The sequence below is a fragment of the Mauremys reevesii genome, linkage group 4 (genome assembly GCF_016161935.1).
Source record: "Mauremys reevesii isolate NIE-2019 linkage group 4, ASM1616193v1, whole genome shotgun sequence".
Lineage (NCBI taxonomy): Eukaryota > Metazoa > Chordata > Testudines > Geoemydidae > Mauremys > Mauremys reevesii.
The window spans coordinates 29,351,788-29,368,586 of record NC_052626.1 but is presented as its reverse complement, the minus strand read 5'-3'; the positions used below and the strand labels follow the sequence as shown (position 1 = coordinate 29,368,586).

Here is a 16,799-nt window from a genome sequence, read left to right as displayed (position 1 = left end):
AGATAAGATGCAAGCTGAAGCTAGACAAATTCCAACTAAAAACAAGGTGCAAATTTTACCAGTGTGGGTAATTAACCACTGGAACACTTTACCAAGGGTTGTGGTGGAGTCTCCATCACTGATAATTTTTCTCTCAAGATCAGATGTTTTTCTAAAGGACAGGATCCAGTTCAAACTGGAATTAATTCAGGGCAGCCCTATGGCCTATATCATCCAGGAGGTCAGACTAGATGATCACAGCGGCCCCTTCCGGCCCTGTGATTAGGGCTAAGATTGTGTCATGGAGGTTGCGGAAGTCACAGAATCTGCGACTTACAGCAACCTCCGTGACATTGGGGACTCGCAGCAGCCCAGCCACCACGAGCAGCCGGGCTGCGCCAGGCTGCCACCTCAACCCTGCAGCTCCCAGCTGCCGCCACTGGCGGCAGAGGGACCCCGGAGCTGCTCAGCAGCCATGGGCAGGGGGAGCCCCCAGCAGCTCCCAGCCGACGGCAGCAGAGGGACCCTGGAGCTGCTTAGCACTGGCAGGGGTCCCCCCGCAGCTCCCTGCCACCACAGGTGGCAGGCCCCCCACCCCTCCCGCAGCTCCCAGCTCTGCAGGGTGGTGGGGGACCCCCCAGGTCCAGCCCCACAGGGTAATGGGGTCCCTGAAGCTCCCAACCGCTGCGAGGGGGGAGGGGGCAGGGTGCTGGACCCTCCTCCCTCCCCACTTTGTCAGGGATGTTTTTAGTAAAAAAAAAAGGGATAGGCCATGGCTTCCATGACTTTTTGTTTATCGCCTGTGACTAGTCCATGACTTTTACTAAAAATATCCATGACAAAATTGTAGCCTCACCTATGATCTATGAAAAGTGACTCACCCAAGGTCACCCAGCAAAGCACTGGCCAAGCCGGGAACTGAACCCAGGTATCTGGAGTCTCAGTCCAGTGCCATATTCATGAGGTCACGCTGCTTTGCAAGAAGCAGATATAATAAAAAAGAGAAGCTATATTAGATATTAACTTCACTGAATGACCAAGAAACAATGGCATGGGAAGAGGAGAGCACAGCGAGTTCCTTTTATGCATTTTTGGATTTTCCACTATTATTTTTAATTTTAATACTACTAAAAATGAAGGCCTCAAAGGCAGTAACTGGAGACAAACATTTAGCAAGTTTCCACACATAGCTGGGTCAATGTTCCTCAGTCCTGGCCTGCAGAAGCCCTCCTGGAACACTTTCGGAGACGGTTCATCATTGTGAATAGAGCAAACCTATATGGTATTTAGGTGAAGTGCACAAATAGGGGACTAGGATAGTCCAGTGACATTATCTAGGATTTAAACTCTAGAGATGCTAGTCTAGTGCAGTAATTGACTAACATCCCCTGGCTCCTCACTTCTGCAGGTCCTGCTTTTACACAATATGAGGATATTCAACATTCATACTGTGCTTTTCATCCAGTGTATAAGGCTCCTAGCAAAGTAGCTCATTCAGCTAATCTTATACATTAAATCCCAATACAGGGAGATAGCAGTTTGTGGATTTATACTTTATCTGACCTAAGGAGGTGCTCACTGATACTCCCCTCAGTCTCCAATATCTGGTCTGGAAAACTAATACAAAATGCATTTTCTAACCACACGTAGCCTGGATGAACAAGTCTCGTTATTGGTTAATATGTCAGCTGGCGAGCAAAGGGCATTATTTACAGTTATGTTGGCATATTCCTCAGATACAGGAGTAAGTACCAGATTTCTTTCAATAGCACTTGACACAATCCTAATTCAGACTATTATGGAAAATTACTTCAGACTTATTATTGGACTATTTTAAATTAACTTAATAAAGATCGTAATACTGTTTTGTTGTTCTATAGTGCTGCTTATAAGAAGATTTCAAAGCACTTTACAATTAATTAAACTTCAACAGCAATGGTGTAAATATTAAATCCATTTTACAGAGGGTTAAACTGAGGCATAGAGAGACAGTGACAGCAACACCACACAGCAAGACAGAAGCAGATCTAGAAATAGAACCCAGGAACCCTATACATCTAGTTAGGTTATCTAATCTCTGGGCTATGTTTTGTCCTGGTCCACATATACATATTGAAGTTAGATAAAGAAAACCAAGTTGACAGGCTGTCAATTTGCTCTCTGCCCTGTCAGAAGAATGCAGTGTTGTTGGAGACAGGCAGCTCTGTGAAAATAACTAATGGAACTGAATAGCAGAGGTCGATCCAGCACAAGAGCAATTCATTATGATGCAAGTTCCACAAATAAGAACCTGATGTTAAGTTATACATTCCTCAGCCAGTGCTTCATTGGTACTTTGCATACAACTTGCAATGATCACTGACTGTGTCCTCACGTCTATACATTATTAATCATGATTCAAACGTATCTTCAGTTACAGTCACTGATTTGATGGTGGCCCATTACTTTACATTGTGCATGAGGTTAAGACCAAGTCAATAAGAGACACTGCAAACTCCAAATAAATGCTTAGGAGCACGTATCGGGCTGAGGGGAAGCTGGGGGAGATGTAAACCAACAAACAACAAAGGTCTCTGCTGTTTGTTCAAACCTCTAGACAGATGTTTGAGATCATGTGGTCCACCAAGGAGAAGTAAAATGCTGGGTGACCAGCATCCCACATGTACAGATATCAAGTGCTGTAGAATAACCTCAGGGACCAATACCCCTTGTTCATGGGATTCATTTGAACAGTTCATAGTGAGTTGCTCCCAGGTTTTACAAAGAGGGACTTAACTAGGCTATGAGATATTTAATACCGAGCACATTGGGGTGACCACCACAGGTCCTGGATAATTAATGGTTCAAACACAGAGAAGAGGAGTCAAAGGAGAGGGAGAAAAATCTCCCTCACACAGATGCACAGTTCTGAGCTGACAACTTTGCTCAAGAACGTAATTTGACAATTTAGCAATTTAGGAATGAAATAAAGAGACCATATGGCATTCACATGTATAATAGGCAGCTGATTGCAGATATATAAATGGAAGGCCCCAGTAGCATACATCAGCAGAACACAGGCTCTGAATGCAACCATCTCTTAGCTACTACGTAGCTGAAGTCAGGCAGTTCTGCAAACAGATCTGACACTACCGAGTATATATATCCCCACTTACCATACTAAGACAGGAGCATTATACCTATTGGTTCTTAGCTGTACCATGAATAAACATTAAATTATTTAAAACAGTATGCTGAGCCCTAATTTGTTAAACTATCCACAATAACCTAGCTTGTATATACAGACGATTGTCAGCACAGCAAAGGCTGTAGTGTAGTCTGAGCAACATGTAAATCAGTCATTAAAACATAAACCAAAAAGCCATTTAGCTCTAACACCAGGAGTCAGGTTTCCAGCCTAATGTGCTTTAACACAGTAATAGGTGATGACTGTTCAGCCCACCCACTGGAGGTCCGCCCCCCTCGCTAGTGAAGATAGCGCACTTTGCGCTATCTTCTTTAGCAAAGCGGGCATTGGAAAGGGTGGCAAACAAGGGAGTAGAGAACTCACGGAGCAGGATAACTGAGGAGCTGCGGTCAAGTAACGAGATCAAGAGGTAGCAAGGAACTGGTCATGGAGCTAAAGTATGAACCCACAGTTTATATTCTGGAAATGACCAGAGATTAAATGTATTCTCAACAGATGAGTCATATCACTTCCCCTGACACTTTCTTAACAAAACATTTATACGGTCAATGGCAGCAGGGGCTGGAGAGGGATTTTCTTTTTTTTAATTATTCCAGTGGTAAAAAAAAAGGTAATAAGATACAATAGAATGATGTTAAAAATACCACAAAGCATATAACAAATCAACTAAAGCAAGGGCTTTAACTTGAGGATGTCACTTCATCCCAACCCCAGCTCTGCAACACACACGCCACAGATACAAGATAGCACCCCATTAACTTCTCAGTCTCCACATTAAGGACAGAGTGCATATTCCTTTGCTTTGTTTATTTGATACTGGATCCTTCATCTTGGTATTTAGACGCCAGCTTTAAGAAAAGATTCCCCCATATTTATACTCCTGGTGCCCTTCCTTCCAAAACCCAACAGTTAGAAACTGTCTTATTTATTTAAGATCTGTTAAATACACGGAGCTCACTGAACAAAGAGAACAACCTTCTTGTGCACAAGAACACCAATTAAGAGTTCTGGTTTAGGAATAAAAAAAACTTGGATTTCCCTTATTTAACTGACTTTCATCTGGGTGGTCCCCAAAAAGAATAGTTTGTATTAGTGATACAGTCTCAGCAGCAGCAATGTGGGGATCAGGAGCTGCAAGACAGTAACTCAGTTTAATATCATGGTCAAGCACTACTTTTCTCCACAGGAAATTAGGTATTAATCTAAACTACAGTATTTGTTATATATGTTAAAAAAAAAAAATCAGTGAAGTGAACAAATAATGCATCGAAATCTCTCCATATTTTATATACATACATACACTCGTGCAAATGTATAAATAAAAACTGCTTAGTTTCACGTATTTTCTCTTTCCTGTGGATTCCACAGCTGCTGATGAAGATCTCTGCTAGTATCTGATGCTGGAAACCCTTTCTGATCTTCCCTTTCCCTTAGGAATTACAAAGGTACACATGCTCCGTCTTTTCTAACAGCTCGAATTTTCTACAATTCGAATTTTCTACAATTAGTTAGTTATCTTCAGGCAATTGTCTTTTGCCTGAACTTCTGGGTCTGCAATTTGAGGTTGCCTGTGTATATGCTGAGGAGGAAGAGAAACCCAAACCCTGTATTTTGCAACTCCCTAATCTCAGCAACGGATTGCCAAGTCCATACATCAACCTGCTGAATCCCTAGCATGCTTCACCTTGAGCATAAGCTTTCGTCCAGTGATATGGCTAGGCCTCAGTTTCCCCATCTGCAGAGTGGGGATAATACTTCCCTCACACAAGTGTTGTGAGGATTAATTAGTTAGCTGATGTTTGAGAAAGTCAAGTGCTGTATGGGTGCCAGGGAGAGGCATTTGAAATCTCGCCCACCTCCAAATCTTTTCTCAGTAACTCCCACAATTTCCAAGCGCAAAAGGTAATGGACATCTCTCTTAGTCTGTGATAAATATTTGTCTTCTCCTCAACAAATCAGAACTAGAGGGGCTATCCCTGCAAATCAAACTTGTTATTTTGCGTAATAGTTTGTCCAAAGCAGGAGAAGCGGGAAGATTTTGTAACTCATTAAGCAGAGCAGAAAGAACACCCTTTCCTAGGAGTGTAAAGCTGCCAAAGCTTTGTGGTTTTTAAAGCTGATATCAACAGCATACACAACAATTTCTTGTGATGCTGTGTTGAATGTTGCCTCTCTCTTTGAAAGAGAAACATGCATCACTGCTCAAAGTCACCAGCTAGAAACAATTCCTTTTAAAGCTGTGAACTCATCAGCATTCTCATTACTGATGGGAGGAGGTCTTTGGAAAAACCTGCTCTCTGGATACTATTTTCATCACTAACGTGTCTGCATGGCTTTCCTGCATATCTGACCTATACTGTAAACTTCCTGGGGAGAAATAAATAAAAGAGTCTCCTCAACCGGAGACAGAACACTACAGAAAAATTCACAATGCCTCTGCTTTGCATGAATCATACATCTAGGGGGATAGAGAAAGCAAGGGCTTCCTCAATAGGGAAAGCTTGGGGACAAGCCAAGTAAGAATTTCTACGCACCCCTCCGAAGTGGGAGAAATCTGGCACAAGAAAAACATATTTTCAATTGTTTAGTTATGTATCTTTGGCCCAAGGCTGTCTTTGGGGATCTGAGGGAAAACCCTACAGACACCTACTCCTCTTTGGAGATAGTAGCAATGTTTCTAGGATGATGAAAGGAGGACGCCGGGGTGAACTGGGCATTGCAGTGCTTACCTCCACAATGTAAAATCTACCCAGAGCTATGGCATCCAGTGTAGCTCAATAAAGCCACCTTTCCCGGAGCTCTCAGTAGGTGAGCAGCAGCGCACAGGGAGCTGGTTTAGTCAAGTGTCCCTACTCCATGGAAAAGGATTAAACTGGCAACACTAAGAGCCGAGCCTCCTGCTCTGCTTTTTGCCTCCACCTTAAGTGCACAAGGACTGTGAAAAATGACACTCACCTGGAACCTGTAAACCAATTCCAACGACTGGCTGTCATTTTGGTCTGCTTCAAGGATGACATCTGTCAGTTTATGTATGATCACGTCCAACGGGCCCTGATCTTCGATTGGTTTGGTAAGGTCAAGCTGGAGGAAGCCATACAAAAGAAAAACTTATTAAGACAGCCACAATCAAATTCTTTATCCCCCCCACCATTCCCTTTTCAGTTCTCAGTGTCAACAGTATTTCCCTGAAGTGTGATGTGTTGCTCTGGGCATCACTCTTGGCACTGAACTCCAAATGTACTGAGGTGTTGCTTTAATCTCATCCATGAGAAATGCATGGAAAGTACCTATTCCCTGGGCAGCTGAACAGTCGAACTTTGCACAGAGGTTTCTGTAGTAACAGGGTCTATCCAATATCAAGCATCAGCACCCAAACCACTACGAGGCACCTTTCGTCCAAAGATCTCGAAGAGCTTCACCGGGCCCTTTCTGAGCTAGGGCACCAGCACGTACCCTCTCCTCGTTCAAATCCCTCCCCCAAACTCACTTGTGCCACCGTACATATATTTAAGAAACCAGCCAATGACATTTATTGATACGTTTAAAAGGAACATGTTCACCATGTTGTGTTTTGGTCTTTTCTGAATAACCACAAGGAGCAGCATTCAGGTTAGCCACCCGGTGATGAGCATCTTGGGTAGAATTTTCAGAAGTGTCTATGCGACTTCAGCGTCTAAGTCATTTAGGGGATTGGAAAATTTCATTCGGCATAAACATCTAGACAGTCTCGTGTTCTAACAACAATGCCAAGTTATCAATATTGACAAGTTAGTCACATGTCAAAAGATAGTGGCCTGTGCAATCTCTTTCTATCAGTGCCGCTGTATTTAAGCACATGAAACAATGTTAGCTTGTAAAACCAAACAGAACAGATTTTAAAAAAGGAAAAAAAAAGCAGGGTCAAAAGATGTGTGCACAATAAACTGAAAGCGAGCCTACTCTTCAGACACGCGCATATATCATTCATGTTCTCTTCGAACACACAACTGTCATCTCTACAAGACTGGGCCAAGTCTGTTTGTAAGATGCCACATACAGCAACGTACAACAGATTTATAAAATAAGAAAGATTTAAGGTCATCTAAAGGGGTGGACCTTGGAAAGTCCTGAAGGATCTTCATACAACAAAGAGCACCCTAGCACCTCTCCTGTTGAGGTATCTAACGTAGGTTCTGCTGTTCCCTGGTTTGTCCACCAAGCATCTGAAACATACAAGAATGAACACGCACAAGATGGAAGACTAATAGCCAGGTTCTTGCAGAGTTTTAACTGTGGATGGGTATGAGTTCCATTCACAGGCATGATCCTGCACACACTTACGTGCATGCTTAACTTTCCTACTGTGAGTACTGCTGTTAATTTCAGTGGGACTAGGAACAGCAGTAAAACTAAGCACACACACACACACACACAAAACTGTTTGCAGGATCAGGGTCCAAATTATGTGAACTACTAATTAGTCCAGGATCCATGCTGAATGAGTAGCTATGCTTCTCTCTAAAAGCAGTCGGTGCTTTGAGTCTAGAACTTCAATTACTAAGTGTACGTCTTCACTACCCGCCGGATCGGCGGGTAGCAATCGAATTCTCGGAGTTCGATATATCGCGTCTCATCTAGACGCGATATATCGAACTCCGAACGCGCTCCCATCGACTCCGGAACTCCACCACTGCGAACGGCGGTGGCGGAGTCAACGGGGGAGCCGCGGACGTCGATCCCGCGCCGTGAGGACGGGTAAGTAACTCGAACTAAGGTAGTTCGACTTCAGCTACGCTATTCGCGTAGCTGAAGTTGCGTACCTTAGTTCAAACCCCCCCCCCCCAATAGTGTAGACCAGGCCTAAGAAAAGGAAAGGAAAGAAAAGAAGGAAAGACAAGACAAGACAAAACATCCAGTTCCAGATGGACACTTTCCACAGCAGCCTATCACCTTTTACATAAAAAAGGCAACATAAAAGGGTCTGTTCAATTAGGTCTGAAACCCCTAATCCCTGCAGAGGTGCAGACATCTAAACCGATCCATCTTCAGATCGTCTAGCTAGGAAGACAGTCAGCAAGAAGCATACAAGTGGGCCAGACTGGTTAGTCCTCTACATTTCTATTGTCCTTGCAGTTGGAACTGTAAGGACAAACTCAGAAAATGAAAAGAGAATCTTCCCCATCAGTAAGTACCAGCCATGACCCAAGAATATAAATGAGCCTGTAAGGCTCACACATGCATTTTGAGCACAGTGTCATCAGGCAAAACACTTTCTGTATGAGAGTTATTTGTGTCGCCAAATAAAGATGGGCAGGTTTTCAGAATGGAAACAAAGCACATATTGTACACAAGTCAGACAGATGGCATTAGGACACACACCCAGCAAGGAGCAATCTGAATTTCTTCCTCCATGAACAAAGAATACCAAATTCAACATTCTAATAGTTTACTCTGTCCAGAAATTCAGTGCTTACGAGGTCGCTTTAACTGGCTCTTTAAGGATGAAGGGATAGCGAGTACATTTCAACCACACAATCTGTAGTTTAATCCAACATTATGTGGACCTGAGGATCAGATTGTTTGAAAAAGTAAATTCTCTGTCTTCTAGTGAGAGCCACGGAAGGTAAACATTTCTAAACTGTTCAGGATTTGGAAGAGTTCCACCTTCCTTTGTATATTGGCATAAAAAAGTCCTTGAAAAATGAAGCCTTTTCAAGAGGAATATCAGCTCCAGTCACAAGTCAGACAAAGGCTAGCATAAAATTTCTGATGGTCTCTGCTGAGATAAATAACGAGTTAGTGCTTGTCAGCTGGAATCTGAACCCTCCTTCTTCCTGATCCTTTCAGTATCCTTCTCCAACTGTTCCTTGCATTTGACATGACCATCCAAAGGTTTATTTTCAAGTAGAATCAATGCCATGGCAACGAAAGTGAGAGAAAATGTTTTACCATCGTCAGTGTGAAAATGTTTAGGTTGCAACTACGGCCCATTTACCTCCATTTGATATGTCCTCCATTTGATAGAGGGGATCCTATTAGAATATATCAATTTCACTTGATTTCTTCATCCAACCAGCAAAATTAGTTAAATGAACGACAGAGGAATGAGGGACATGCAGAGTGTGAGCTGCTAAGGTGTAGCAAATGCAAAATACCAAGACTATGCTTCCAAGGTGTTACAAATCCACATGCTGAAGAAAGCAATAAGTACTAGAGATAAACCACACGCATGCCGAACTTACATAAGGAACTTTGGTCCTTCAGCATAAACCAGGCCTTAAGCTAAAGGTCTCCCTTAGCGCACAATAGTAGCTACTGGAGGGGCAGAGGGAACAGGCGAGCATAGGGAGTTAATTTCCAATAAACAAAATTTGTTTAATTTTTTTCCGCAGAACATTGGTGATTTTTCTGTATTCTGTGGATAATACAAATGTTTGGCAAAATTCCATGAATTTCTATTGGCCCTGCCTGCAACCCCACATGCTGTGTTTAAAAATAAAATCACATCTGAGTGAAAATCGGGATCTGGTCACTCAAAAGACACATCAACGGCAAATGCATGATTTAGCAAAAGAAGAAATGCTATTTTTTCTAAATGTTTAAAAATCTACTTTTGTTTCAATTTTTTTTTAAATGCTCCTGGTACATGATACAATATACTGTGTTTCACAGTGAGGCTCAATTGGATTTGTTGCGTAATGCTCGTCTTTGGAAATAGTTTGGGTTATCATTTGAATCAAATGAAGTCTTAATACCATCCTGTTCTCTTAATGGTGGACAGACCTTGTGTACTTCTATCCTTGTGACTTTTCTGGTCATTGCTCCTCACCTCAGTCTACCCCCATTCCATTTACCCTCATCTTCCTCCTAAAATGACTCTCTGTATAAACCGATTAACACACCCATTGTTGAAACATCTCTCGCCACATCTTTAGATGCCAAAACTCCTCTAACTTGACCTGACATCTATTGGTGACAGAATCCAAAATTGTGACCTTTACCCAATGACAGTCTATCCTGAGCAGGGAAAGCCTGTGTGCTATGGGTGAATCTTTCATGCTTGGAAAGTGGGAGGAGGGAAGAGGAGTAGTGGAGACCAAGACTGTAGCTCTGACCCCTTTGATTAAGGAGATATCAGAACGGTCCTTTGTGACAACCTCTGTGGTACTTTTGATGTTCTCCTGGATGCTAGAGAAACAGACAAACACTAAATTTGTTCTAAGGCAAAGAAGGGTTTTCTCCATTTAACTTTCCACTCCATGGGAGGGGGGACTGGGACAGGCTATACCCACTAAAATTTCCAAAAGTGCAGAATCCAAACTCTCTACTGGTAATGTAGATGTTATCTGGCACTGAGTGCTCCTTCCTCTGAACAGGAAGTACATCACCAGCTTGAGTCTACCCTTTGTTTCTCAGTTCCAAAGGCTGTTTACGGTATTCCCAATGCAGTTCTACTATACTCTTATTCAATTAGGACTGCGCTGACCCAGAAACGTTTGGAATTCATTTCAGGTTTGGGAATTCAACCTATCAAAGTCCACTGAATCCAGGCTTTCAGATTGTTAGCCGCCTTTCTCCCCTCCTGGGCAAATTTCTACTCCGCATCTTTTATTGCCCTTTGTTTTATGATCCCTTTGATATAAATGCAGTTTAGCCTTGGTGCACAATAGTGATGTGAGTCATCAAAAACAGTAATGAGCTATGGGTTTCATTTGTACATTGCAAGTCTTCAAGGAGCTGAAAGCTGGCATGTTGGTGCGCACAGTAGAGTCCGCCAGCTCTGGAGAAAACAGCCTTTGAAAACCTTTAAACAGATTGGAGGGGGAGGGGAACAGACAGAAGTCACTCGCAAAATCCAGAATCACTCTTTCCCCTTAGCTGAAGATGCTACAGAATCCATTGTCAGAAATAAAAGAAACGGATGCAAAAGATTTACTATAGCTTATCTGCCAAGGAGACACTTAGTGATTTTATTTGCAAAGAAAACTCAGCTAGGACTGTACTTTATATATGTATGAAAAGGCTCTTTCCTGACAGCAATGTCTGGGAATGACTCTAATTTAAGATATAGCAGCTTTGGTATAACACAGGTAATCAGAGAGACTAAAACACAGCAAGCGGATTGTCTCAGCACTTAGTGGTGTGTCACTCCACCCAGAAGGATCCCGGAGTTCAGACCTTGGTGTCTCTGGGGTCCAGTCACAAGCATAACTTAGTTCTAAAGTTTCCCGTGAATTCACCTCTCAGCTATACATGCGTGTGACAGTGGCAGCCCACAAGCCTCCATTAACTGGGAAAACAAATATCACCCAGAAGTCACAAGGTGAGCTCCAGTTGCCACCAAGTGACATTAGTAATAAGAGTCACTGCACTGGAGGGCAAGGGTAGAGAAACTTCCTGTAGGAAATCTATGAGGAAGATATTAGCTTATGTGGTTGACCACAGACTGGTCCTTTTTAATCACCCGGGGGTTGAGGAGAGGGAGTGCACACGCGCATGCACACACACGTCTAATAATTGGGCTCACCCTTTTACATTATGGTGAGCTCAACTGTAAGGAGTGAGTGAAAATTCAGAAAGCGTCACAATCTCCTATGACAAATAGTAATGGGAAAAGATGCAAAAGGGAGACAAAGATTAAATTAATCCAAACAAAGAGTCCTACTGATATAATTCAAGGATTGTGTTCAGATCTTGCCTGGCAAACAAGAGAAGCGTGGGACTGGAAATTAATGGACCAAAATTGGTTTGTCAGAAATTAAGCCTAATTGGTGAATAAAATAATGAGGGGATGGGCTATTCCACTCATCACTTCCTCTTGGAATGCTTAAAGAGAGACTTGGGGGGTGGGGAGGGGAATTAGATGCTGGCTAAATGAAAAACAGAAAAACGAAGGAGCAAGCTTCACTCTCACGGCTGCCACTGCAACGACCTTCTGGGACTCCAGGTTCTACCATGACACTGTTGGGCGTTTGTTGCCCTGATCCTGGGAAATGTCCTGACCAGACCAGGCAAGAAAGAGGGAGACCCAGATGACATGGGCACTTTCACCAACTCTGGCTAAATCCCAAATAGCACTTGGGATGTCAGACTTCGTCTCACCCCCCCCCACACACACACCATGTGTTTCTTTTCCTTCTACACATTATTTCTTCTCTTTTCTATCCTTCTCCTTTTGCCTTCTGTCTAATAAGAGCCTGGCCTAGCCAGCCAAGGCTTTATACTTTGCAACATTGCACTAGGTCTGGGATCAGAGAGAAGCAGTTAAGAACAAATGCCATAAGCAACCCCATGCTAGTACAAGTTGCAAGCTCTGAGAGTGGCTAATAAGACCGTTTGCCATGCCCGTGTTTTTCCAGCAGCATAGCTGCAAGTAGCAGTCAACACCAAAGACAGAAGTTGCATTTAATATCTTTGCTCTTCTTTTCTTTCCCTTCTTGTCTGTGTTCATCTTGTTTTGCTTTCTAGATGAGACTGGGCTTGAACAACAACAGTTCCAGCCTATTTCCTCTAACTTCTTTTCTTCCCCCCCAACAGGATAGTTATACTATCATTAATAGAGTCAAAGACCATCAGGTAGGGTGGGGTTCTTTCTAAAAACTCTCTCCAGCTACAGAGAAAGGGAACCAGGGTGTTAAAATGAAACCCAGACTTCATACTTAACATTTCAAATGTTTTAACTATTTTCCTTCTTTTCTCTGTATCTTTAATAAAAGGTTCAAAAGAATTTTTAATTGTGTTTGTCATGGTATTAAGCAGGCTGAGGTCTCTGTATGCCAAAACTTGTTTAAACGTGTTTAATGTTGGGCCGTGACTGGCTTATGTTAACATCTTCAACTCTTTGGGCCCATTTATTCCATCAAAATTAGTACCACACACACTCCTTCATGTCTCTTTAAAGCATTTAAAAGAGTAAGACTCATCTCATCATCCCTCTAACCCTGCCAAAAAGCTCTGTCTTCCACATGCAAAGCTAACTGATAATAGAGGGAAAAGGGCAGGGAGTGAGAATTGGTTGAATATAAACATCTCTTTGTGACAGGAGCACCAGCCTGATCCCATTGCAAAGGGCAAACGCAAACCAAGCCATAGCAGACTGTAAGGAAAAGGAGTGAAGAGTTCACTAACAGGATTCTTTTTGTTCCTCTCCCTCCACCATCTCCCACAGTGCCGAATTAACTTGAGCCATTCTCCATTAAAGTTCTGCTGCAGCAGCAAGAGGTCTGAGAAAGGAAATCTGCTATGGTGTGGAGACTTCCCCTCCTCTCCACACCCTCCCCCTTCCCGACTGCCTGACTAGAGGAGTGACTATCTCCGCATTGATAAAAACACTGACACCAGCCATCAAAAGAAACTCACCCAACGGGAACGAAATGCAACTTGAAAGTACCACTGCTTCACTCTTCATAGAGTCAAGGAAATTCAGGACAGTGATGACCTATTGGGACGTCAAGCCTATTCTTGCACTAATGCAGGACTGATCCCTACAGTACATTTTCTACTAGTGCTTTGTCCGGTCTAGTTTTAAGTGGCACCCTTATAGCAGTTATGAAGAATAATATGCACAGCCCCATCCGTGATGCGTTCCAAAAATCTCAGCAGCAGTATACCTAGTAGCAAAATCCAGTCCAAATAACTAATATATAGGACCTGGCATCTTTTTAATATTTACTGGAATTTTGAGGATGAAGTAGAGCACTGTTAGGATGATCTGCAGCAAAATACATAGTTATCATAGGGCACAGGTACTACTAATTCATACCACTAGAGGATGCCTGCTGCATGTCTGCTCCCATGTTTCTGTCTACCGAAAGCATTCCTATTGCCCCCATCACTGGGCTATCTAGACATAAAACAGACATGTCAGCTAGCTCTTTCATGATCACCATACAAACACCATCCTGGTGGTAAATTATCTTGCTGAAAAAAAATGAGATTTTGCGTACTTGAACTGGAAGCTGTTCCTCCTCTGCCCCAAAGAAACAAAACTGCCAACCACCTCCATGTCTACAAGCATGTCAGCAGATCTACTCAAGTCAACCAGAAGACTTGAACAAGGACAACAACAGAACAAGGAGTAATAGTCTCAAATTGCAGTCTCAAGGGGAGATTTAGGTTAGATATTAGGAAAAACTTTTTCACTAAGAGGGTGGTGAAGCACTGGAATGGGTTACCTAGGGAGGTGGTGGAATCTCCTTCCTTAGAGGCTTTTAAGGTCAGGCTTGACAAAGCCCTGGCTGGGATGATTTAGTTGGGGACTGGTCCTGCTTTGAGCAGGGGGTTGGACTAGATGACCTCCTGAGGTCCCTTCCAACCCGGATAGTCTATGATTCTATGACTGCATTCCAGGCCTTCCCTAGGCAGATTCTATTCCACCACCAACTTGCTTGGCAAGTCCCACACAAAGCTTTGATGCGAGCCTCTGAACAGAGCTCTTTGTCTGTCACCAATACCAGAGATAAAACTACAGTTGTGACAGAAACCAAGCCAGCACCAATAAGAAAGCAGCTTCCCATTCTCATTCCTCTCATAAACATACAGCTAAGGGGAGCATAAAATCCCGCCTTTACCTGTAAGGGGTTAAGAAGCTCAAATAACCTGGTTGGCTCCTGACTAAAAGGACCAATAAGGAAAGGAGATAATCCCCCCACCCTTCAGATTTGAAAGTGTTTGTGCTCTTTTGTGTATGTTCCCTCTTGAGACAGAGAGAGAGGGACCAAGCAGGTAATCCAACTCCTACTGAAATGATGCATCTAAAATTACAGAAATTGTAAGTGATAGCAAGGAAATGCATTAGATTATCTTTTGTTTTAGCTTATGAATTTTCCCTATGCCAAGATGGAGGTTTATTCCTGGTTTGTAACTTTGAAGTTGAGCCTAGAGGGGAATCCTCTGTGTTTTAAATCTTTTTATTACCCTGTAAAATTACCGTCCATCCTGATTTGACAGAGTTGCTTCTTTTATTATTTAAAAAAAAAAAAGTAAAGTTCTTCTTTTAAGAACCAATGGTTTGGCCTGTGCTTACCTTGTTAACCTATTTGGTTGGTATATTATTCTCAAGCCCCCCCCAAGAAAGGGGGTGAAGGGGTTTGGGGTATATTTTTGGGGAATAGGGTTCCAAGTGGCGCCCCCGAATGTTTGTTTAAATCACTTGGTGGTAGTAGCAATACCGTCCAAGGACAAGGAAAGTTATTTGTGCCTTGGGGAAGTTTTTAACCTAAGCTGGTGGAATACAAGCTTACGGGGTCTTTCATGTGGGTCCCCACATCTGTAACCCAGAGTTCAGAGTGGGGAGGGAACCCTGACAGTCCCAATCAATAATACTTAGATATGGAATCCCATACTCAACAGATTGTTACTTGGCATTTTCTTGCATTGATACCAGTAATGGTTACTTTACATCTCTACAGCACTATCTGTCATAGGGTCCCAAAGCACTTTACACACTTCATTAAGTTAAGCATCACAACCCCTCTGTGAAGCCTGTATTATCTCCAAGGAGCAGATGGGGAAAGCACTAAGGGCTAGTCTACACTGGCAACGTTAAAGCGCTGCCGCTTGTGTGGTCGCGGCAGAGCGCTGGTAGAGAGCTCTCCCAGAGCTCTAAAAAATCCACCCGGTGCACAGTCTACACTGGCGCTTTACAGCGCTGAAACTTGCTGCACTTAAGGGGGTGTTTTTTCATACTCCAAGCAAGAAAGTTGCAGCGCTGCAAAGTGCCAGTGTAGACAAGCCCTTAGGGACTTGCCCAAGCTAAAGCTGGGGAAAGAACCTAGATCTCCTGACTCCCATCCCTGTGCTTCAACCCCTAAGAATAATGGGGTCCTGGTCCATGACTAGAGCTCCTCAGCACTCCAGTAATATAAGTAAATAATAATGATTAACCTTTCTCCTTATAATGAAGCAATCCTGCCCCCATTAATCCAACAGAACTGTGTGACCAGAGCTGCCTCACCACAGCCTTCTCAATAATCTTCCCCCCAAACAGGGAATAACTGGTGAGACTGTTAACATCAAGAGATGGTCTCCTAAGCAATGTGATGAAGTGGCACAGAGGTTATGGAGGAGGACTTTAGGCTGGGTTTGCAGAACAGCACTGAAGTTTTTGGTCTGGGTTCTTGGCAATCTCCACTTGACTCAGTTATTTAAACCCCTTCCACTGGCTCCTATTCCTCTGCATACCCAATTGAAAGTTCTGATCTTAGCATTTCAGGTCTTTCATTCCCAAATGCTGTTCTGTTTGTGTAACTTGATTTCACTATTGACACCTACACAGGGCTTGTGCTCAGCTTATTACTTGGCTGTGATGGGAGGAGGAGGGAAGGACACACACTGCTCTTATGAGCACCTCCTGTCAGTGAGGGTGCAATCTGCACTCTTTCCTTTTTGTGTTCCTGGTGCTCCATGCTGGCGGTTGCCTTCGTCAGGTGGATCTTCAGTGACTCGGCCCTTCGGCTAAGTCACACATAGTCTAAAGACAGACACATGAAGGAACCCCCTTCCGGATAACACAGTCCAACAAACAGTTGGCCCTCTCCGAGGTCTTCAGCCCAATCTCTGGGCCTGTTTAAACTCTAGTCCCTTTCTTGGGCTCCAAAACAAAACTTGCCCCCTTCTCAGGGCTTTGGCCACTTTGCCAGTGGGGGACCCAGCC

At 43.3% G+C, this 16,799-nt stretch overlaps 1 protein-coding gene across 1 annotated transcript in view; it reads right to left on the bottom strand.

Moving 5' to 3' along the window:
* Window positions 1–16,799, bottom strand: part of ITPK1 (inositol-tetrakisphosphate 1-kinase) — a 237,867-nt gene that overhangs the window by 98,350 nt on the left and 122,718 nt on the right. Inside the window, exon 3 of the mRNA XM_039535795.1 lies at window positions 6,122–6,247. Within this exon, the coding sequence (XP_039391729.1) occupies window positions 6,122–6,247 (126 nt within the window). The remainder of the gene's footprint in view (window positions 1–6,121; window positions 6,248–16,799) is intronic.